Source organism: Hemiscyllium ocellatum, chromosome 14 (genome assembly GCF_020745735.1).
Source record: "Hemiscyllium ocellatum isolate sHemOce1 chromosome 14, sHemOce1.pat.X.cur, whole genome shotgun sequence".
NCBI lineage: Eukaryota > Metazoa > Chordata > Chondrichthyes > Orectolobiformes > Hemiscylliidae > Hemiscyllium > Hemiscyllium ocellatum.
Genome location: NC_083414.1, coordinates 67,847,875 through 67,871,408, shown reverse-complemented (window position 1 = coordinate 67,871,408; position 23,534 = coordinate 67,847,875). Strand labels below are relative to the sequence as shown.

At 42.1% G+C, this 23,534-nt stretch overlaps 1 protein-coding gene across 1 annotated transcript in view; it reads left to right on the top strand.

Annotated features, from left to right (window-relative positions):
* dock3 (dedicator of cytokinesis 3) overlaps nt 1-23,534 on the top strand; it is a 721,249-nt gene that overhangs the window by 656,875 nt on the left and 40,840 nt on the right. The window contains exons 44-46 of the mRNA XM_060835046.1: nt 2,187-2,366; nt 8,823-8,906; nt 12,157-12,273. Coding sequence (XP_060691029.1) covers nt 2,187-2,366; nt 8,823-8,906; nt 12,157-12,273 — 381 coding nt within the window. The remainder of the gene's footprint in view (nt 1-2,186; nt 2,367-8,822; nt 8,907-12,156; nt 12,274-23,534) is intronic.

Below are 23,534 nucleotides of genomic sequence, written 5' to 3'. Positions count from 1 at the left end.
CAGTTCTGGTCCCCATGCTACAGGAAGGATGCAGGTAGTTCTCAGATAATGCGCATTCTGGCGGCATGATTTGCTTCTAACGTCACTGAGGAATTAAGGAGTGGTACTTTCAAGAACGCTTACCTCTGTTTGCAATAGTGTGATACCATTGGTGATCATTTCGCGCAGTTCGTTCTGCGCATGTGCCAATGTGCATGCCGTTCTGCACATGTGGCGATGTCAGCTGCCTACAGAGCAGCTCTCTGTGAGAGGTACTGTACAGAGAGCAGCTTTCTGAGATAGATACATTGAGCAGCTTCCTATGAAAGGTACACTACTCCTGGATTATCCCATTTTTTTGAAAAATAGAGGGGCATAGTGACAGGAACGTTCGTAGGAATTGTCCTGGTGATAAAATTGTGGGTGATGAACACAAAAGAAAGGCTCTAACATTGCAAGAGAAGCTAGATATTATAAAGTGTTTTGAGTTTAAGGAGAGAATATGTGATATAGCTCACTTAACAGCAATGAGGGAGTCTACATTACACACCAGGATGACCTTCTGTCTGTGCATTAACAATATTTTTTAAATGTATTGTGTTAAATGTACTTTTGTTTCATTCATAAATATGATTTACATCTACATTCAGCTATAATGTGCTCTAATTTATGTTAAACCTTTGAGTGATGTTTGAGCGATTGTGAGTGATCATTTTTTGTTGGTCTACCCCAACCACACTTTTCCCAAAGGCCCCATTTCTTTTATTAAGCAATTTTCATATACAACTATGGCATTATAGGTGAGCTACCTGTATTATTAAATTGAAAAGGTTGCAGAAATGGTTGACAAGAATGTTACCGGGACTGGAGGTTTTGTATTCTAAAGAGAGGCTGGATAAGCTGGGACTTTTTTCATTGCAAATAGGAGGTGAGAGGTGATGTTGCAGAGGTTCATAAAATCATGAGAGGTAAAGATAAGGTGAATAGCATAGGTCTAGGGTAAGGGAATTCAAAATTAGAGGGCATAATTTTAACATTAGAGGAGAAAGATTTAAAAGGGACCTGAGAGGCAACTTTTTCACACACACGGTTTGTATGTGAAATGATCTGCCAAAGGAAGTAGTAGATGCAGGTACAGTTACTACATTTAAAGAACCTTTGGACAGTTACATGAATAGGAAAGATTTAGAGGGATATGGGCTAAACTCGAGCAAATGGGATTAGTTTAGTTTTGGAAACTTGGTCAGCATGGATGAGTTGGACTGAAGAATCTGATTCTGTGCTGCATGGCTGTATGACTCTATATCCAATCCTGGAGACTACTCAGTGACATGAGACATTAGCTGGGCATTGTTCAGTATCGGAAAAATAGGACTAGGGCACAGGAGTACATAATTTGTCCTTCAAGCTTGCTCTGGCATTCGATAGGATCATAACTGATCTGATTACGGTCTCAACATAACCTTCTTATCTATTCTTGGTTCCCTTGTCTATCTAAAGTCTGACCAAAGACCACTGCTTACTGAGAAGAAGAATTCCACACACTTAAAAAAACAACTGAGAAAGAAAATATTTTATTCTTTATCTGTAAAAGGGAGATTTTTTTAACTTTAAACTCAGTGTCCTATATCTGGTCTGTCCCACAAGAGACAACATATTCCCTGTGTTCACCATATTAAGTCCCCTCAGGATTTTATATGTTTCAATAAGAGACCTCTTTCTTCTAAACTGCAATTCATACCAGGCCCAACCTACTCAATAAGTAAGTCCTTCTTGAACTGAGTGAATCTTCTCTCAACTGCTTCTAAAGCATTTATATCCTTTTGCAAATAAGTAGATCAAAAATGTACATAGCACTCCAGATATGGTCCAAGACCCTGTACATCACTGTAGGATATGACTCAAGATTGTTCAAATCCGGCAAGGTGACCCCCTCTATTTCTGTAACCGTTTTCAGGCCAAAAATTCTGAGCTATTTGCACATACCTAATTCTGAGCTTCTGTGCTTTCCTGGTTATAATCACTCCACCATTAGTGGTTGTGCCTTCAGCTGGCTAGAATACAGATTCTGGATTTCACTCCCTAAACTTTTTAACTTCTTCATTTTCTTTAATAGTTCTCCATAAAGCATCTTGAGATATTTTACCTTGATAAAATGCCAATATTAATGCAAGTTGATGCTATATTTCATGATTGATTTTTGGCAGTTGGAAGTGAGCCCCTTGGAAAATGCTATCTATGTTGTGGAAAACAAAAACCAGGAGCTGCGGACTCTCATCAGTCAATACCAGCACAAGCAGCTGCATGCCAACATTAATCTTCTCAGCATGTGTCTTAATGGAGTGATAGATGCTGCTGTCAATGGAGGAATAGCCAGATACCAGGAGGTAAGGTTCATTTGGAGTACGCTTGAAATTGCAGTTGAATACAGTAAAGCAGAATCAAAATAGAAATGGAAATTATTGGCTGTTCAGACATGGGATAACACTTACAGCCCAAATTAACCATTAATATCTTTACTAGATTTGATAGGAATATCAGTTGGCAACATATCCATTAGCAATACACCTGTTAATGAATATATCTACTAGTAACAAATTTATTTTCAGGAGTTATATAACTCCGAGAATAGTCAATCACATATCAAATGTAGCCTTCAGCATCTGATCGAATTGTTCATAAAAAGACTGGATCACTCTTTGCAATGACTTTCATGCCTTTCTTTCCGAGGGTGACTAGGATACTATCAAAATCCACCTGAAGTCCATCTTAGGCCACAGTTGTCCAATGAGGCAACTGTTTCTTTGTTGCGATTATATTAGACTGTCTTGATGTTGTACATTTGTTTTGGATTTCTTTCATGCCACAGGTGTCTCTTAGATCATTATTAATATACACAACAAGCGCAATCTCAGTTCTTGATCATAAACACTTTAGAATTACAAGAAAGTTAACAATTTCAGTCCCACAAATTATTGAAAAGTCTCACCTGTCTTAGAAATTTTTCATCATGTGTTTTGAATAGGTTGATTAAAATGACTAAGTGTTGCCTGGGGAAATAAAGGTCAAGTTTATCAGATTTAACATATATGAAAAACACGTATTCTTATCAACTTAGTGTCTTGGCATTTCAAAAGAAGAGAAACTGTGACATTGTCATTCAACATCAGTTTGTGTACCATCTGCAGTTTTCAAACATTTAAATTACCTAACAGGCAGTTTGTCTCATGGTGTACATGAAGTTTCACCAAACTTCTAACTTGGTACCAAAATGAAACAAAAGTTTTAAAAAATGCCTGTGTGGTTTTAATCCAATGTTACAATATACCTTTGTCTTGAATGTATTATTTCCTATTACAGGAAAGACTCTTTATCCACAATGAAACTAAACTACAGCTTTTATCATACTAATGTAGTGCAAAGTTCACAATTTATGAATGTGGCATTTGTCAATTTCTGTAGACCTGTCTGTAGCAAACAGCAATGTATGTTTAATTTGAGCTTTATATGCTCTTCCGGGTTGTTCTCTCAAATCTCGATGAGCAGAATCTTGTAGGAGTCTGAATGCCATAAGCAATGCTACAATTTGTGGTAGAATCAGATGAGAAGTCTATCTTAATGCTGGAAGCAACTTGCTCCATCTTGTATGCTTTTGCCAAGCGGTGAGTTAAGTATCTCATTAGACAGTGGTGAGTTGCCAATTAAGAGGGATTACAGCTTGTTAAACACCTTTTGATCAGGAAAAACATCATGGCAGTACTCAGACAGGATATTCCTGAGGGATCATTCAGTGAGGCTATATGGGTGTAAATGAGAAATAAGAAAGGAGTGATCACTATAAGTCCCCAATTGTGACTGGGAAATTGAGGAGTAAGTATGGAGGGAGATCACAGATAGCTGTAAGAATAATAGGGTTGTAATAGTAGAGGACTTTAACTTTCTAAACATAGACTGGGACTGCTAAAGTATTAAATCTTGGATGGGGAGGAATTTGTTAAGTATGTTCAGGAAAAATTTCTCAATCGATATGTAGATGGCACAATAGAGAAGAGGCAAAAACTCGATCTCCTCCAGGGAAATAAGAAAGGGCAAGTAACTGAAATATTTAGTGGGGGAGCTGTTTGGGACCAGTGACCTTAATTCTATTAGTTTTAAAAAAGTTATGGAAAATAATAGGTCTGGTCCACAAGTTAAAGTTCTAAACTGGGCAAGGCCAATTTTGATGGTATTATACGGGAACTGTCAAAAGTTGGTTGGGGAGGCTGTTCACAGCTAAAGTGATGTCTGGCAAGTGAGAAGCTTTCGAAAGCAAGATAACAAGAGTTCAGGGCCAGCAGCTGTTAGCGTGAACAACACTGGAAAACTAGAGATATTGAGGCTCTAGTCAAGAACAAGTTGGCATATGTCAGCCATAGGCAGATGGGATCAAGTGGATCCTGTTTGCCGAGCTGGAAGTTTTTGTTGCAAACGTTTCGTCCCCTGGCTAGGAGACATCATCAGTGCTGTGGAGCCTCCTGCGAAGCGCTTCTTTGATGTTTCTTCCGGCATTTATAGTGGTCTGTCCTTGCCGCTTCCGGGTGTCAGTTTCAGCTGTCCGCTGTAGTGATTAGTATATTGGGTCCAGGTCGATGTGTCTGTTGATGGAATTTGTGGATGAATGCCATGCCTCTAGGAATTCCCTGGCTGTTCTCTGTCTGGCTTGCCCTATGATAGTAGTGTTTTCCCAGTCGAATTCATGTTGCAATGAATTCGACTGGGAAAACACTACTATCATAGGGCAAGCCAGACAGAGAACAGCCAGGGAATTCCTAGAGGCATGGCATTCATCCGCAAATTCCATCAAACAGACACATCGACCTGGACCCAATATACCAATCACTACAGCGGACAGCTGAAACTGACACCCGGAAGTGGCAAGGACAGACCACTATAAATGCCGGAAGAAACATCAAAGAAGCGCTTCACAGGAGGCTCCACAGCACTGATGATGTCTCCTAGCCAGGGGACGAAACGTTTGCAACAAAAACTTCCAGCTCGGCGAACAGGACCACTACAACAAGCACCCGAGCTACAAATCTTCGCACAAACTTTGATCAAGTGAATCCCTTGAGGAGTATAGGGGAGGTGTATGACCAGACATAAGAGGGAAATTATGAGGGCAAAAAAGGGATATTAGAATAGCTTTGGCAGAAAAGGTAAAGGAGAATCCAAAAATATTCTACAAATAAATTAAGGACAAATCAGTAACTAGGGAGAGAATAGGGCCCCTTAACGATGAAGAAGATTGTCTACCTGTGAAGATACAGGAAATGGGTGAGATCCTAAGCAAATATTTTTCATCAGTATTTACCACGGAGAAAGATATAGAAGCTAAGGAACTCTGGGAAGTAAATAGAGATATCTGAAAAGAGTCCACAGTATAGGAGCTGAGGTGCTGGAGATCTTAAAATGCATAAAAGTAGATAAATCCCCAGAACCTAATCAGTATATCCCATGTCATTGTGGGAAACTAGGGATGGAATTTCATGGCCCCTAGTGGGGGTATTTGTCTCATCAACAGCCACGGGTGAGGTGCCGCAAGACTGGAGGATCGCTAATGTTATGCCATTATTCAAGAAAGGCTACAAGGGAATGACAGGGTACTGCAGACCCGTGAACCTAACATCAGTGGTGGCTAAGTTGGTGGAAGGGTTTCTGAGACACAGGATCTACATGCATTTGGAAAAGCAAGGACTGGTTAGGAACAGTCAGCATGCCTTTATGTGTGAGGAATCATATGACACAAATTTGATTGAGTTTTTTGATGAGGTCAAAAAGTGAGGCACTGGAAAAGCACAGCAGGTCAGGCAGCATCGGAGGAGCAGGAGAGTCAACATTTCGGGCATAAGCCCTTCATGAGGAATTCCCAATGAAGGGCTTATGCCTGAAACATCGACTCTCCTGCTTCTTGGATGCTGCCTGACCTGCTGTGCTTTTCCAGCATCACACTTTTCAACTCTTGACTCTTCAGCATCTGCAGTCCTCACTTTCTCCTTTATTGAAGAAGTGACCAAGAAGATAGATGAGGGCATTGCAGTAAACATTGTCAATGTGGGCTTTAGCAAGACCTTAATTAGGTACCACTTGGTACATTGGTTCGTAAAGTTATATCATGTGGGATCCAGGGAGAGCTAGCCACTTGGATACAAAATTGGTTTGACGTTAAGAGACAGAGAGTGATGGTAAATTGTTGTTTATCACTGGAGACTCATGACCAGCAGTGTGCCACAAAGGATTAGTGCTGCGTCCACTAATGTTCATCATTTATATAAATGATTTGGATGTCAATATGGGAAGCATTGTTAATAGGTTTGCAGATGACACCAAAATCGATGAGTACAGTGGCTAATGAAGAAGGTTATCTTAGAGTACAACAGAATCTTGATCAACTGGGCCAGTGGTGCAAGGAATGTCAGATGGAGTTTAACTCAGATAAATGCGAGCTGTTGCATTTTGGTGAGACAAACCAGGAAAAGATTAACACAGTTAATAATAGGGTCCTGAGGAATGTTTACGAACAGAGAGACCTAGGGGTTCAAGTATATAGTTCCTTAAAAGTGAAGTCACTATTAGGATGGTAAATAAGGTGGTTTGTCTACTTGGCTTCATCAGTTGGGACGTCATGTTATGGTTGTACAAGATATTAGTCAGGCCACATTTGGAATCCTGCCTACAATTCTGTTCACCCTGCTGTAGAAAGGATGTCATTAAACTGGAAAGAGTACAGAAAAGATTTACATGGATGTTACCTAAACTAGAAGATGAGTTATAAAGGGAGGCTAGATAGGCTGGGTCATTTTTTTCCCTGGAGCATAGGAGGCTAATGGGTGATGCTATAGAGGTTTATAAAATCATCAGGTGAATTGTCAAGGTCTTTTCCTCAGGCTAGCAGAGTCAGAACTAAAGGATGCAGGTTTAAAGTGAGAGGGGAAGGATTTAAAAGGGACCTGAGGGGAAACGTTTTCACACATCAGGGTGGTGCATATATGGAATGAATGTTAGAGGAGAAGTGGTAGAGGCGGGTACAATTACAATATTTAAAAGGCATGTGGTGGGTATGTGAATAGGAAAGCTTTAGAGAGATATGGGCCAAACAGAGGCAAATGGGACTGGTTCAGTTTAGGAAACCTGGTCGGCATGGATGAATTGAGCCAAAGGACTTATTTCTGTGTGGTATACCTCTAAGTCTCTATGACCTTGTTAATGGCAAAACTTGAGTCTTTAATCTTCATCTTTGTATCGTACCAAATGCAGCAAACAAGCTAGACATTGGGAAATATTGACATGGAAATTAGAGCAGCCATCAGGTGACTTCAGTTTGCTGATTACGTCAAAGGAGCTCGATGTTGCTTCGCTCAAATAGCATCTCAGGGCATGTTCCACAGGCATCAGCTGCACTCACTCTTCGTTCTTAGGTATTAGTGTCGGCATTTGACAACCTCTCACCTGGTCCTATGACTCACTGTATTGCTGCAGTTTCTGGCCAATAACAACCATTGTGTCCCACATTCCTGTTAGCCATTCCTGTTCCACCAGTGCATGTGGATGAAATCCCTAATTGCTGACACCAGAGGTCATTCCTAGTCTGAGGCTAAACAGGTGCCTGGTCTCCACCAATCCTTAAAATGTCAGCAGCCTAGAGTATTTATTCCTCAGCTAGCCTTGGTGCTTTTACTTTGATGTGCTCACCAGATTGTGTTCCCACACTGTCTAAGGCTGTCAAACATCATCAATATTGGATCATATGGTCTCGAGCTGAAAATGAAACATTTTTAGAATTCACCAAGTACATTAAAGAGTAGCAGTTGCCCAGCTAATGTGTAAGTACCTAAAAAGAACAGTAGATAGCCCTTGCTCATCCTTATTGCTTACTGAGCACAGTAGTATCTGTGAGAGATGAAGGGGAATGGGAAACTCAATGCTTCCTTGCCATAGGTGCTATATGCTGCTTGTATCCAGTATCCAAAACAACACACGCACATGCATGCTGCTACCGACTGCCCAACACCACATAAACTTATTAAAGAATTAAATATACCAAGAACATTTGTATATTACCACCATGAAAATATCTGCTGAAGTTCAAATTCTTAGAAGCCAAGCATGCATAACCCAATAATATGAATGTAACTGGATTAGATCCTGTTGCTAAGTGTCTTTATGAGAACACAGTTTAAATATACTGGCCTAACACTTACACTGATTGTGCTTTTTTCTCTTTGCACAATTTGTCCAGAGCGAACCAAAGTAAACAATTTCAGAATTTTAAGCATAAACTACATTCAGTTAGTTTAGGAAAGACCCACTAGAAGCAGGTCCCAAAATTAACAATAGCCCCACCCCAACCATGAATCTGCTAATTGTGCCTGTTTGGGGTCTTTCATTCAGGTTCTAAAGGTTAAGCTGGTCCTTTTGAGCAAAGGTCACTTTTATGTGCGTTTTCTAAGCTTTAAATTTAGTAAACAAATTTACTCTACCATTATAAATAGTGAATGGCTTGATAAAGTTGTATTCATTCATTTAAAATCATCTTATTCATAGTGATGGATTCACATTCCGATTAAAATGCTTATTTTTTATGGTAAACCCAGCTTTATTAAACAAGCTATACCAACCGCCTTGCTGGTTGGCAGGTACTTTGCTCAGCACCATGTAAGTGTGTTTGAATGAAAATTGGGTGGGAGAAATGATGAAGGAAACCACCTCTCAAAATCAGTAAAATTTGCACCATAATTTTGTCCAAAGCAGAAACCCTGTCCAACTTTCTCTTTATTCCAAATGTCAATTTTTGTTCCCTTTGACAGGCATTCTTCCAAAAGGAGTATATAGTGAGCCACCCAGAGGATAGTGAGAAGATCAATCAGTTGAAGGAGCTGATGCAGGAGCAGGTACTGCATTCTTTCCTGTTCTCCATTCTCTCTGGACCTGAATCTGAGAGGTTATTCTGAGACCACAGTGAAACTTATCTGTGGCTCTGTTGCGGAAGCAGGATCCTACAGAAAACAATTTTGAAGAATACTTTGAGATTTACAGATGGCTGATTGTCAAACATTACAGATAATATTCTGTATTTCTTCCTGAAGAATCTGGGATCAAACAGAAGAGGAGGAAAGTGAAAGTGGCCATTAAGGGTGAAAGGGAAGGCTGGTAGGTATAGGGAATGCTGGATGACTAAAGAAATTGAGGGTTTGGTTAAGAAAAAGAAGAAAGCATATGTCAGGTATAGACAGGATAGATCGAGTGAATCCTTAAAAGAATATAAAGAAAGTAGGAGTATACTTAAGAGGGAAATCAGGAGGGCAAAACGGGGACATGAGATAGCTTTGGCAAATAGAATTAAGGAGAATCCAAAGGGTTTTTACAAATATGTTAAGGACAAAAGGGTAACTAGGGAGAGAATAGGGCCCCTCAAAGATCAGCAAGGCGGCCTTTGTGTGGAGCCACAGAAAATGGGGGAGATACTAAATGAATATTTTGTATCAGTATTTACTGTGGAAAAGGATATGGAAGATATAGACTGTAGGGAAATAGATGGTGACATCTTGTAAAATGTCCATATTACAGAGGAGGAAGTGCTGGATGTCTTGAAATGGTTAAAAGTGGATAAATCCCCAGGATCTGATCAGGTGTACCCGAGAACACTATGGGAAGCTAGAGAAGTGATTGCTGGGCCTCTTGCTGAGATATTTGTATCATCGATAGACACAGGTGAGGTGCTGGAAGACTGGAGGTTGGCAACCGTGGTGCCACTGTTTAAGAAGGGCGGTAAAGACAAACCAGGGAACTATAGACCATTGAGCCTGACCTCACTGGTGTAGAAATTGTTGGAGGGAATCCTGAGGGACAGGACGTACATGTATTTGGAAAGGCAAGGACTGATTCAGGATAGTCAACATGGCTTTGTGCGTGGGAAATCATGTCTCACAAACTTGATTGAGTTTTTTGAAGAAGTAACAAAGAAGATTGAGGGCAGAGCAGTAGATGTGATCTATATGGATTTCAGTAAGGCATTCGACAAGGTTCCCCACGGGAGACTGATTAGCAAGGTTAGATCTCATGGAATACAGGGAGAACTAGCCATTGGGATACAGAACTGGCTCAAAGGTAGAAGACAGAGGGTGGTGGTGAAGGGTTGTTTTTCAGATTGGACGCCTGTGACCAGTGGAGTGCCACAAGGATCGGTGCTGTGCCCTCTACTTTTGTCATATACATAAATGATTTGGATACGAGCATAAGAGGTACAGTTACTAAGTTTGCAAGTGACACCAAAATTGGAGGTGTAGTGTACAGCGAAGAGGATTACCTCAGATTACAACAGGACTTTGACCAGATGGGCTGTGAAGTGGCAGATGGAGTTTAATTCAGATAAACGTGAGGTGCTGCATTTTGGGAAAGCAAATCTTAGCAGAACTTATACACTTAATGGTAAGGTCCTAGGGAGTGTTGCTGAACAAAGAGACCTTGATGTGCAGGTTCATAGCTCCTTGAAAGTGGAGTTGCAGGTAGATAGGATAGTGAAGAAGGCGTTTGGTATGCTTTCCTTTATTGTTCAGAGTATTGAGTATAGGAGTTGGGAAGTCATGTTGCAGCTCTACAGGATATTGGTCAGGCCGCTGTTGGAATATTGCGTGCAATTCTGGTCTCCTTCCTATCGGAAAGATGTCGTGAAACATAAAAGGGTTCAGAAAAGATTTACAAGGATGTTGCCAGGGTTGGAGGATTTGAGCTACAGGGAGAGGCTGAACAGGCTGGGGCTGTTTTCTCTGGAGCATCGGAGGCTGAGGGGTGACCTTAGAGGTTTACAAAATTATGAGGGGCATGGATAGAATAAATAGGCAAAGTCTTTTCCCTGGGGTCGGGGAGTCCAGAACTAGAGGGCATAGGTTTAGGGTGAGAGGGAAAAGATGTAAAAGAGACCTAAGGGGCAACTTTTTCACACAGAGGGTGGTACGTGCTGCCAGAGGATATGGTGGAGGCTGGTACAATTGCAACATTTAAGAGGCATTTGGATGGGTATATGAATAGGAAGGGTTTGGAGGGATATGGGCCAGGTGCTGGCAGGTGGGACTAGATTGGGTTGGGATGTCTGGTTGGCATAGACGGGTTGGACCGAAGGGTCTGTTTCCATGCTGTACATCTCTATGACTCTATGACTCTAATTGTATGAATGAACAGTTTTTACCCAGCTAATCCCAGATTATGAACTCATTTATGGAGCAAAAGAAAAGCAGCACTTAACAGGAACTGACCTTTCATTTTTTTTATTCATTCACAGGATAAGGGTGTCACTGGCTTGGTCAGCAATTTTTGCCTTTTCCTAATTGCCCAGAGGGCAGTTAAGAATCAGCCACATTACTGTCGGTCTGGAGTCATATGTAGGCCACGCTAGATTAGTTTTTACAACAATCAACAAATGATTCATGGTCATTATTATACTCTTTATTCCAGATATTTTTTATTGAAACATGTCCAGCCTAGGCAGAATTTGAACCAGAGCCCCCAGAACATTATCTGTGTCTTTGGATTAATAGTCCAGCGATAATACCACTAGGCCATCACCTCTCCAATCAAGAAAGTACCACTTCATTGAGTTGGTTAGGTCACTGAATGGATATTAAGTGGCAGCTTGTTCTTTTGTGTAAACAAATTGGTCACCTAGGGAGAGGTGAGTCAGACACTCCTTGCAGAGAAACTACTAAAATAAAGAGGTTGCTATGCAAAAAATCAAGGATATGAAAAAGCACTAATTGGTTCACAGAATGACAAAAGACTGGATTCAGCTATAATTCCTTACACAGTTGTCTGACATTTCTATTTGATGATTTGCCATTCAGGTGAGCATGCATTTTTCAGACAGGAAGGATGCTGCAGGGGAATATATTTTGTTCTATGTTTCGCAGTCTAATGGAGTCCGCTCCATTGTCCAACTCAAACCCAGCACCTCAAACCCTAAAGCAATGAAATGTTTAGTAATCCAGAAAGACTGTTCACGTTATAGAATGACAGACTGACAAAGAGAATGAAAATAGAGTTAGGACAGTGATCGGGTTCATAGTGCAGATTTAAGTGCATATGGTTTTCTCAGATAGGCTCCACAGTGACCCACAGTACTGTAACCTGAATCATTCTTGTCTCCAGGTTCACATTCTTGGAGTGGGTTTAGCAATCCATGAGAAATTAGTGCACCCAGAAATGAGACCTCTGCATAAGAAACTAATAGATCAATTCCAGATGATGAGGTCCAGCCTTTGTCACGTGAGTACCAGCCCCATGCGTTCGATGGTTTGTATAAATATGTCTTTACACGTACAGTAAGTTTATTTTAATGAAGTTTGTTTGCTATTTACTCACCAAGGTTGTTCATATGAGGCATCTTACTGCCCATCCCAACTGCCCTTGTATTAGTAAACGGCATTCTTGAACCAAAGCATTATGTTGTCATTCCCATGCACCTGCTGCAATGTACCTTGTAGATGGTACATACTGCTGCCACCCTGTGACAGTGATAGAAACAGTGAATGTTAAAGGTGTTAGTTCAGATGTCAGTCAAGTGTATAGCTGGATGATGTTGAGCTTCTGGAGTGTTGTTAGAGCTGCACTCATGCAGGCAGGTGAAGGGGATTTCATTACATTCCTGACTCATGCTTTGAATTTTGGTAAGTTAGGAGAGGAGTTATTCAATACAGCATTCCCACCCCTTTGACCTGTTCTTATAACCACCTTATTTATGTGGCTGGTTCATGTCAGGTTTTGGTCAGCGGTAACCAGATGATGATAGTGGGGTGATACAACGATGGTCATGCCATTAAATGTCAAGGGAAAAGGTTCTTATTTGTTGGAAATGGTAATTACCTGATACTTGGGTAATCATGTCACAAAGAATTTCTCAGCCCAGGCTTGAATGTCATCCGTGTCTTGCTGCATGTGGACTCAACTGCATCAGTAGCTGAAGAGCTACTAATAGTACTGCATTCCCACTTCTGATTTTATGATGGAGGTTCTGTCATTGATGAAGCAGCTGAAAATGGTTAGGCCAAGAATATTGCCCTGAGGAACATCTGCAGTAATCTTCCCTCACAATCTTCCCAACCTCTGCCAACTCTTGTCTCCCTGCCTATATCTCTCGCCCTCTCTCCTCAGGACTTCTTTTACATGGTTGACTTCCAACAAGCACAACTATCTTCCTTTGTGCTAAAACCAGCAGAAAGGTTTCCCTTGGTTCCCATTAACAACAATTTTGCAACAGGATCCTTGAAGCATTGGTCAAATGTTGCCTTGATGTCACCAAACATTTCCAAGTCAGTTGTCCTGACAATGTTTGGTTTAAGGTTGCCAAACTGAGAGACAGTCAGCAGATCGTTGCTGATTAAGTGCTGCTTAAGTACCACTGACTTTGCTAATGACTGAGAGTAGATTGTGAGGTAGTAATTGTCTGGATTGGATTTGTCCTTTTTGTGGACATGATATACCCGGCCAGTTTTCCAAATTGTCAAGTAGATGCCAGTCCACAACTTTTGTTATATCTAGTTCACTCAATTATTTCTTGATATCATCAAAAGTAAATCAAATTGGCTGAAGACTGACATCTGTGATGCTGACACCTGAAGAGGCCAAGATGTATCATGCACTTAGCATTTCTGGCTGAAACTAGATGTGAATACTTCGGCTTTGTCTTCTTTCTTGATGTGCTGGATATTTGTGAATTCTCGAACTCGAATTAGTTTTTTTTTGTAAATGTATTTATTAGCAATTTTTTTTAACTTTACAAACATATAAAATTATTGAAAAAACAATCAATCACAAATATCAGTATAATAAAAAGAAAAAAACACAAATTACAATACAACTACTATCTGCTAACTACTAACCTACTCTATAATACAAAGCAAACCCAAACACTGTGCAAAGCAACACCAAAAAAAAGAAAGAAAAGCAAAAAAAAACAAAAAAAACCCACAAAATACAGAACAGCTATGCTCGGTGCAAGGCTCCCAAACAAATAGGAGCATTGTATACATACCCGTATCAACTTGGGAGACCCCATCCAGGGCCTAGGGCTTGACAAATCTAATCATCCTGGTTAAACAAACGCCCTAGTTAAGATAATTGATAAATCTATATCCAAATAACTCAAGTAGGGCTGCCATGTCTTGGAAAAATTGTCTATTGTGTGGTAAACCATGTTTGTGAAAAGTCCAAGAGAATATGCTCCATAATTAATTTCTGCCATCCCAGCAAGCCCGGCGAGTTCTCAGACACCCAATTCATCAGAATATTCTTCTGTGCACAGTGTTCAAGAATATTAAATAGTTTCTTCCCATGCCCGTGTAAAGATAAATTCGATAGACCTAAGAGGAGAGATATCAGGTTTACTTTGACTTCAATCCTCAATACCCTCCCTATCTCTCCCACCACAATGCTCAAACATGGAGCCTGTGGCATGTCCAGAAGCAATGGGTAAGAGTACGTAAGCTTGTTTTACATTTGGGGCACACTGATGATGCTTCTTTTTTAAACTTCGTTAGACGGCCTGCTGCCAGATGAGCCCTGTGCAGAACTTTTAACTGCGTAGCGCATGTCCTGTTACAGATTGAGATCTTTCGAGTATTCTCCCATGTTTCACAAGAGATCTCCACTCCCAGTGCTAGCTCCCAGACCTCACATAACTGGTTAATACCCTGCCCTAGTTAAGATAAGGCCAGCAGGCGAGAGAGGGCACTAACCGAAAGGGTGCTTGTGGAGTGTAGCAACAACCTCTCTGTATCAGGCTGATAGGGCTTAGTGAGAAGCATAGTCTTCTTCTGGATGAAATCCCTAATCTGAAAAAAAACGGAAAAGGTCTCTGCTGGGCAACCCGTATTTGCGGCTCAGTTGTTCAAAAGACATCATAACCTCCCCCTCAAAAAAAGTCTCCCAAACTAGAAACTCCTCTTGCTGCCCATAGTTTGGACCCTGAGTCCATCATCCCTGGTCAGAACCCTGGCATGTCAACTGTAGGTGTAAGTGGTGAAGTCTTGGATAAACAACCCTCACTCTGATGCATCGCCCTCCATGCCTTGACTGTACCAATGACAATAGGGTTCCGGCAGTGGTCCATAACTGTCCTCATCTTATCTATGAACAACAGGTTAATAAGAGGGCACTTTGCCTGGGAGGCCTCGATATCCAGCCATATTGAGTTTGGATCGTTACCTACCCAATCGCAGACAAAGGACAGCAGGGAACTCAATTGATACCTTCTGATATCTGGGAAATCAACTCCTCCCCCTCCTTGAGGCAACAACAATTTAGTAAGTTTGATGAGGGGCCACCCACGATGCCAGACAAAGGAACCAAACCATCCCATAAGCTTCCGCAGCATTAACCTGGGAACATTATAGGGAACATACGCATGTGATAAAGCAAACGAGGAAGAACATTCATCTTAATGAGAGATATTTTGCCCAGCCGTGAAATTGGAAGAGCCTCCCATCTCTGGAGATCTTGCCTAATATTGTCCAGCAAGTGAGCAAAGTGAGTCCAAAATAACAGATCAAACTTGTGGGTAATAAAAATGCCTAGGTACAGGAACCCTGCCCGTGACCACTTAAGAGGGAACTTAGAGCCACCTTCAACTTCTGGCACATCCTTAAGGTTCCCCAAAGACATAGCCTCCGATTTTACAAAGTTAATCTTATATCCTGAAATAGCCCCAAATGAATTGATACATTGTATCAAATGGGGTACGGAGGTCATCGGGTTCGATAAAAACAGAAGGACATCATCCGCATACAATGTAATCTTGTGTGCCCTTGATCCCACTTCCAGAGCGGTTATGTGGATATTCTGACGAATAGCCTCTGCCAGCGGCTCTATCACCAACGTAAACAACAATGGTGAGACGGGACAGCCTTGCTGACTACCCCTACCAATTGTAAAATTCCCAGACTTCACCCTGTTGGTGATGACCGCGGCCAGAGGGTGGCAATATAAAACCTCCACCCACCTAGCAAAGACCCCACCCAACCCAAACTGCTGTAAGACATAAAAATGATACGGGCATTCTACCTGGTCAAAAGCTTCCTCTGCATCTAAGGAAATCACCAACCCCTGAATTGATTGTTGTTGACAAACTTGGACCACATTCAGCAACCTTATATTATAAGAGGACTTACGGCCCCTTATAAAGCCTGTCTGGTCCTCTTTAATAATATGGGGCAATATCCTTTCCAATTTTAGCGCCAGGATTAGATTAGATTACTTACAGTGTGGAAACAGGCCCTTCGGCCCAACAAGGTCCACACCGACCCGCCGAAGCGTAACCCACCCATACCCCTACATTTACCCCCTGCCTAACACTACGGACAATTTAGCATGGCCAATTCACCTGACCCGCACATCTTTGGAATGTGGGAGGAAACCGGAGCACCCGGAGGAAACCCACGCAGACACGGGGAGAACGTGCAAACTCCACACAGTCAGTCGCCTGAGGCGGGAATTGAACCCGGATCTCTGGCGCTGTGAGGCAGCAGTGCTAACCACTGTGCCACCGTGCCGCCCAGGATCTTGGACAGAATCTTGAAATCTGAATTTAACAGAGAGATGGGCCTGTATGAGGCACAATCCTCAGGAACCTTCCCCTTCTTAAGAATTAAGGAAATATTAGCTTTCCTCAAAGATGGTAGTAGGCGTTCATGCATATAGGAGTGATTGTACATCTCCAATAGAATCCCAATAAACTCCTTATAAAACTCACCCAGAAGACCATCAGGGCCAGGTGCTTTCCCACTCTGAAGTTGCCTAGCTGCCTCTTGTATTTCCTGAATTGTCAAGGGGGCATTAAGCAGAGAGGCCTCTTCCAAGGTTACCCCTGAGAGGTCCAGGTTCTTAAAAAAGGTCTCCATTTAGCACTCCTGTCTTCGCAACCTTCAGACCAAGACAATTCAGAGTAAAAGCTCCAAAAAGCCTCATTAATCTTTTTAACATCATATGTAAGGACTCCGGCGCTGTCTCTGATTGCAGTAATAGATTGTGGAGCACGCTTTTTCCTAGTCAGGTATGCTAACTAGTTCCCTGGCCAATCCCCATATTCAAACAGCCTCTGTCAAGCAAAAGCAAGTTCTTTCTTTGCGTTTTGTGTCAGTATTGAATTCAAGGCAGACCAAAGGGCTGTGATCTACTGTAGCTTAGTCACCGAAGGCCACGCAAAATGTACTGCCTCTGCGACTTTCAACCGCATCTCAAGTAGACGCTGCTGTTCCTCCTTCTGTCATTTCCAACTAGCCGAATAGGAAATAGCTAATCCACTAGCAAAGGCCTTAGCAGTCTCCCATAGCATGGACGGACTACTAGCCCTGCCTGAGTTGATAGTCAAGAATTCCTGAAACTCCCTTCAAAAAGTATTCCACAAATTTGGAATCCTTAAGGAGAAAAAGGTCCAAACACCAGTGCCGTAAACTTAGCCCTTCACTCTTGGCCTTAACCTCCAAATATACTGCCGCAAGATCAGAGATAGCTATATTCCCAATTTTACAACCCATAGTCAAATCCAGAAGGGCTGAGGGAGCCAGAAAGAGGTCAATCCTCATGTGACATTTATGTGGGTTTGAAAAAAAGGTGAAGTCCCTGCCGATAGGGTGAAGACATCTCCAAATATCCACCAGCCCCAACTCCTCGCATAAGTCAACCACCTGCTTGGTCTGCAAAGAAATAGTTGGGGGTCCACAAGGCATCCTGTCCACTGTCAGATCCAAAAGACAATTAAAATCCCCCCCTATAATAATGTGCCATGTTTCAAAAGCACTCAGCTTAGAGAAAGCATTAATTAAAAATTTGAGGGGATGCCCCGGAGGACAGTAGACACTTAAAATGCCATATTCCTCCCCATGTATCAGGGCTTTAAGTAGCACAAACCGTCCCTGCTCATCTTTCACCTGCTCTAATAATGTGAACGGAAGATTTTTCTGGATAATTACTGCCACTCCCCTACTTTTAATAGTAAAGGATGAAAAGAATACCTGGTCATAACCCCCCTGTTGTAATTTCAGGTGTTCCCCATCATCAAGATGAGTTTCCTGCAACAAAGCGATATCAACCTTTTCCCTCTTACGGCTAGAAAGCACTTTTTTCCTTTTAATAGGCGAATGACTTCCCTTAATGTTCCAGGTGCACCATTTAATAAGACACTTAGCAATATCCCCTTTCAGACACCCTTGGACTCCATGGAGGGAGAGCCCTGCTCACAAAGCGCTGAGCATAAGTAAATAAAGACTCATAGAATCGAAAAACTACGCTATCATAACTATAAACAACTATTACTACCAAAAAACTACAAAGAAAACCAACTATAGAACCTTGAATGGAAGACTCTTCTTCCTGCCCATAGGGGGCACTCACCCTACCCACCCCCTCCTTTGCAGCTCCTTCAAACCTGGACTGTGCCCCAACCTTAGGCCAGAAAAAAAACAAGGAAATGATCCTTAAATCAAAAGACAAGGTCAGGATGAGCACTCCACCCACCCCTGGCTTCATGACACCCCTACTTATGGTTACAAGAGAAGCAGAACAAACAAAAAAAAGAGAGACAACAAAGAACATCCACAAAATTTCCCATCAGAAAATCCAGTTATTAAAAAAATAGGAACAACTTATTCCAAAGTCCTTTCCCCCCTTTCCAAAAAGGAAATTATTAGGGAGAAAGAAAGGAATTTTAAAAAAGGAAGGGAAAACATGGGAAAAAATAGAAAAGAGAACAGACATTAACCATATTCTTCAGGCCAATCCGTCTATTTTAAAGAATCCACAAAGTTTTTAGCCTTATCCGCCGAGTCAAATGTATAAACTGAGTCCTCGTGGATGAAACGGAGTACTGCGGGGTATCTCATGGAGTACTGGACGCCCAGGTTCCTCAGCCTCTTTTTAACGTCAACGAAGGACTTCAGCTGCTGAAAAATCCTGGAAAAACATGATTTTTGTACAGCAGCGCCTGCAGATCTTTTCCCAGGGATTTGGAAGCTTCTATGACTTTTTCCTTGTCCTTATATGAGAGGAGGTGCACTAGGACCGAGCCGGGGCGCTGCACTGATCTGGGCCTGATCTGTGCATTGTAACCCTTTCAATCTGCAGCCTGCTGGACTCCATGTGAAGGCCCAAAAACTTCGGCAGCCAGTTTTCAAAGAAGCTGACTGGCTGGTCACCTTCCTCACCTTCAGGGAGCCCAACAATTCAGAGATTTATCCTCTGACCTCGATTTTCGAGGTCGTCGATATGGTTTCGCAAGGCCCGCACCTATCACTCCAGCACCTGGATCCGACTGGATGAGGACTCCATTGCAGCTTCCAAGGCCTTAGTTCGATCCTCCACCTCCTCCAGCCTCTCCCTGACGCCCTGGATCTCCTACTCGTGCTTCTGCAGCATGGATGGAATAGGTTGCACCTGGGCACGAATGTCCCCACAGATTTCCTCAATCGCAGCCGCAACTTTTAAGGTAAGTCTCTCCATCACCGCAGACAATTCCTGTGAGTCTGTCAGGTCCCCGGGGGGTTCAGGAGAGGCTGCTGCTGCTGCAGTCTCTGGTGTACCAGGTGCTGCAGGGAAGTGTCCTCCCTGCTGCTGTTTGCTTGCTTCCTTTCCCTTTGGCATCCTTCCCACTCCCAAATATTAACAAAAATGTGTTCTGTGAGGTTTTAAACTAATATTTCCACCACATAAAATGGCCAGGGATGGCAAAAAAAACATCGGTATACCTTAGCTGTTAGGCAGAGCTGTCCACAGCAGTCGTACAGAATCGCCACCATCTTGCCAAGTCCCGAATTAGTTGTTTAATTGTCCATTAACATTCATCTCTTGTTGTGGCAGGACTGTAGAGTTTAAATCTGATCAGTTGGTTGTGGGATTGCTTAGCTTTTCTTTCATGCTGCTTCCATGGTTTGGCACACAAGTGATCCTGCATTGTAACTTCACCAGATTGAAGCTACCATTTTTTTGGTATGTCTGGTACTGCTCCTCCTCCTTCACTCGTTGTTGAATCAAAGTTTGACCTTTGACCTGATGGTAATGTTAAGATGCAGAATAGACCGGATCATGGGATTAACATTGTGATTTAATACAGTTCTGCCTCTGCTGATGGCCCATAACACCTCATTGATGACCAGTTTTGAACTTCTAAACCTGTATCCATCCTATTTAGTACATAGTTGTACCACACAGTGGAGAATATCTTCAGTGTGAACATAAGAACTAGGAGCAGGAGTAGGCCGTCCGGCCCTTTGAGCCTGCTCTGCCACTGAATAAGATTATGGCTAATCTTTTTGTGGACTCAGCTCCATTTACTTGTGTTTTCACCATACCCCTTAATTCCTTTATTTTTCAAACAAGTATCTACCTTAGCTTTAAAAGCCATTACTGAAGTAGCATCAGTTATTTCCCTGGCAAGATTAACAACCCTCTGGGTGAAGAAGTTCAGCTCTAAAGCTACTTCCTCTAATCTTGAGGCCATGCCCTCTTGCCCTAGTTTCACCTATCAGTGGAAACATTCTGTCTATTTCTATTTTATCGATTCCCTTCATAATTTTATATGATTGCATAAGGTGTCCCTGAATATGGAACTGTGATGATCAATCTTACCAATGCACACATGGACAGATGATTCTGTGACAGATATATTGGTGAAGGCTAAGTAAAGTGAATCTACGTTCCTGTGATTCTCTAATCACCTACTCCAAGCTCAGACTAGTAAATATGTCTTTCAGGACACAGGCAGTTCAGTCAGTAATGGTGATGGACATTCCACCCAGAATGCATCCTGTGCCTTTCCTGGGGGTGCCCACAGATAGGAGGACAAACATGACAGCTGAGGGAAAGATGGTAATCAACAGAAGGTTTCTTTGCCCATGTTTGATCTAATGCCACAAGGTCGCAGTTGAAGATCTCCAGGGTGACTCTTATCAGACCACTCTGCTCTTGCATCGAGTGATTTTGTAAGACAGAGCGTACCTGAGATGGTTATGGAGAAATCTGCATCCTTTGACCGAAGATACAGCTCTCCCAGTTTTGGAAATAGATGTTACTGAAGACTTTGCGATGCTGGTGCCTAGGTTGATGCCAGGCGGTCAGTCCTGTTTTATTCTTATTTGACTTCTCTGTCACAACTGAGCAGTCATTTCAGAGGGAATTGAGAGTCAACTGGGTCTGGAGTCATATGCAGATCAGCCTGGGTAAAGGTAACAGATTTCCTTCCCAATGGGGCAATACTATAAGATTTTTTTAACAGAAATTTCATTGTTCCATGATCTCATTGACTGAAAATAGTTTTTTTTTAAATCCCAGCTTTACAGTAATTAGTTGAAGTTGCTGTGGTAGGATTTAAACTTGTCTCTCCAAGACATTAATCCAGGTTTTCAGAATGCTAGCCCAGTAATATTACCACAGTGCTGTAATTCCCTTGTGAAATGTGCAGCACAGTGAGATGTATGATAAAGCTTCCTCTAGTGCAAGGTGTAACATCTACAGGATGCGGAACAGATACACACTTTAGTGATTGAAACCAGTTGGATCTTGTTGACTACAAGATTCTTGATTGGGGTTGTTAACTTAGGCCAATCAGGAAAGCCCTGTAACTGACCAGTATAACCTCAAGATTTGTTGGGCCGAATGGCCTGTTTCCACACTGTAAATAATCTAGTCTTTAAAAAAATATATAACCTCAAGATTGGAGCACGCAGTGTCCACCAACACCCTGGAGTTGTTCAGGGAGAGGTGGGCGTCGCAGGGAGTGGAGTGCATCATTTCCCCCTCCAACTCTATTTTGATTTAGTCCCTGCCCTCCCCTTCACTGTTTTGATCACACAGCATTGCCCTTTGATGTGAAGGGCACTGCTTGTCACAGGCCACTCGGGTGTTTCCTTTCTTCCTGGTGGTGGAAATTGAATAAAGATTTGTGCACCTTGTGTCTCTCACTGTGTCTCACACTTATTCTCACACCTATACACACACACACACACACACACACACACACCATGGGTGCTGGGGAAAAAATAAGCACTACCGCAGTTAGGTGGTAGTGTGGGGGTAAAGAAAAAAAATTTTAAAAAATCACAACACCCCTCCCCTTCACTGTTTTGATAAAAAAAGTATAACCAGGAGATTAGAATCTCCTTTGTTGAGGAGGGCAATGCTTGTTACTGGCCACTCGGGTGTTTTCCTATTAAAAAAAAAGAAAAAAATGGAAAAAAAGTATATATATAACCTCAAGACTTGTTGGGCCGAATGGCCTGCTTCCACGCTGTAAATAATCTAATCTTTAAAAAAATACATAACCTCAAGATTGGAGCACGCAGTGTCCACCAACACTCTCGAGCTGTTCAGGGAGAGGTGGGCACCGCAGCGAGTGGAGTGTATTATTTCCCACTGCAACTCTATTTCGACTTTATCCCTGCCCTCCCCTTCACTGTTTGATCACATAGCATTGCCCTTTGATGTGAAGGGCACTGCTTCTCACTGGCCACCCGGGTGTTTTCCTATCTTCCTGGTGGTGGAAATTGAATAAAGATTTGTGCACTTTGTGTCTCTCACTGTCTCACACCTACACACACCATGGGTGCTAGGGAAAAAATAAGCACTACCGCAGTCAGGTGGTAGGGTGGGGGTTAAAAGAAAGAAAAGAAAAAATATATATATAACCTCAAGATTGGAGCACGCAGTGTCCACCAACACCCTTGAGCTGTTCAGGGAGAGATGGGCACTGCAGCGAGTGGAGTGTATTATTTCCCACTGCAACTCGATTTTGACTTTATCCCTGCCTTCCCCTTCACTGTTTGATCACACAGCATTGCCTTTTGATGAAGAAGGGCACTGCTTGTCACTGGCCACTTGGATGTTTTCTTCCTGGTGGAGGAAATTGAATAAGGATTGGTACACCTGTTGTCTTTCACTGTGTCTCACACTGGCACACACATCATGGATGCTGGGGAAAATACAAGTAGGCAGTAGTGTGGGGGGGAATTAATAAAAGGAAAAAAATCCACAAGATTACCGATACCCTCAAGGTTTTCAGGGAGAGGTGGGCACCGGGGGCATGGAGTGTTTTATTTCCATCTCCAATTCTATTCTTATTTAATCCCTACCCTCCCCTTCACTTTTTCGTTAAAAATTAAAAAGTAAAATAAAATCTATACAAGCACAAGATTTAGAATCTCCTCATTTCAGAGGACTGACTCCAAGCTGGCTGGCCACAGCTGTTGTGCTGTGCACAGGTAAATAAAGGGTGACTTGGTGAGAAAATACCAGCCTCTGTGCAGTTATTACGCTCACCAAGGCAACCGCACCTCCCAAACTTATAAACTCCCAAGACCTCAAAGGTCAGGGCACCAGGATTCATGGAAAAATCAAGTGTCACATGCCATCTGATGTGCATACATAATCACAATTCCTTTATTATCACCACGTCAGAATTTTGGAACCCTTTTCCCAAGGATGGGGGATTTCAAGACTAGGGGACACATTTTTAAGATGAAGGGACAGATTTTTTTTAAAAAGTC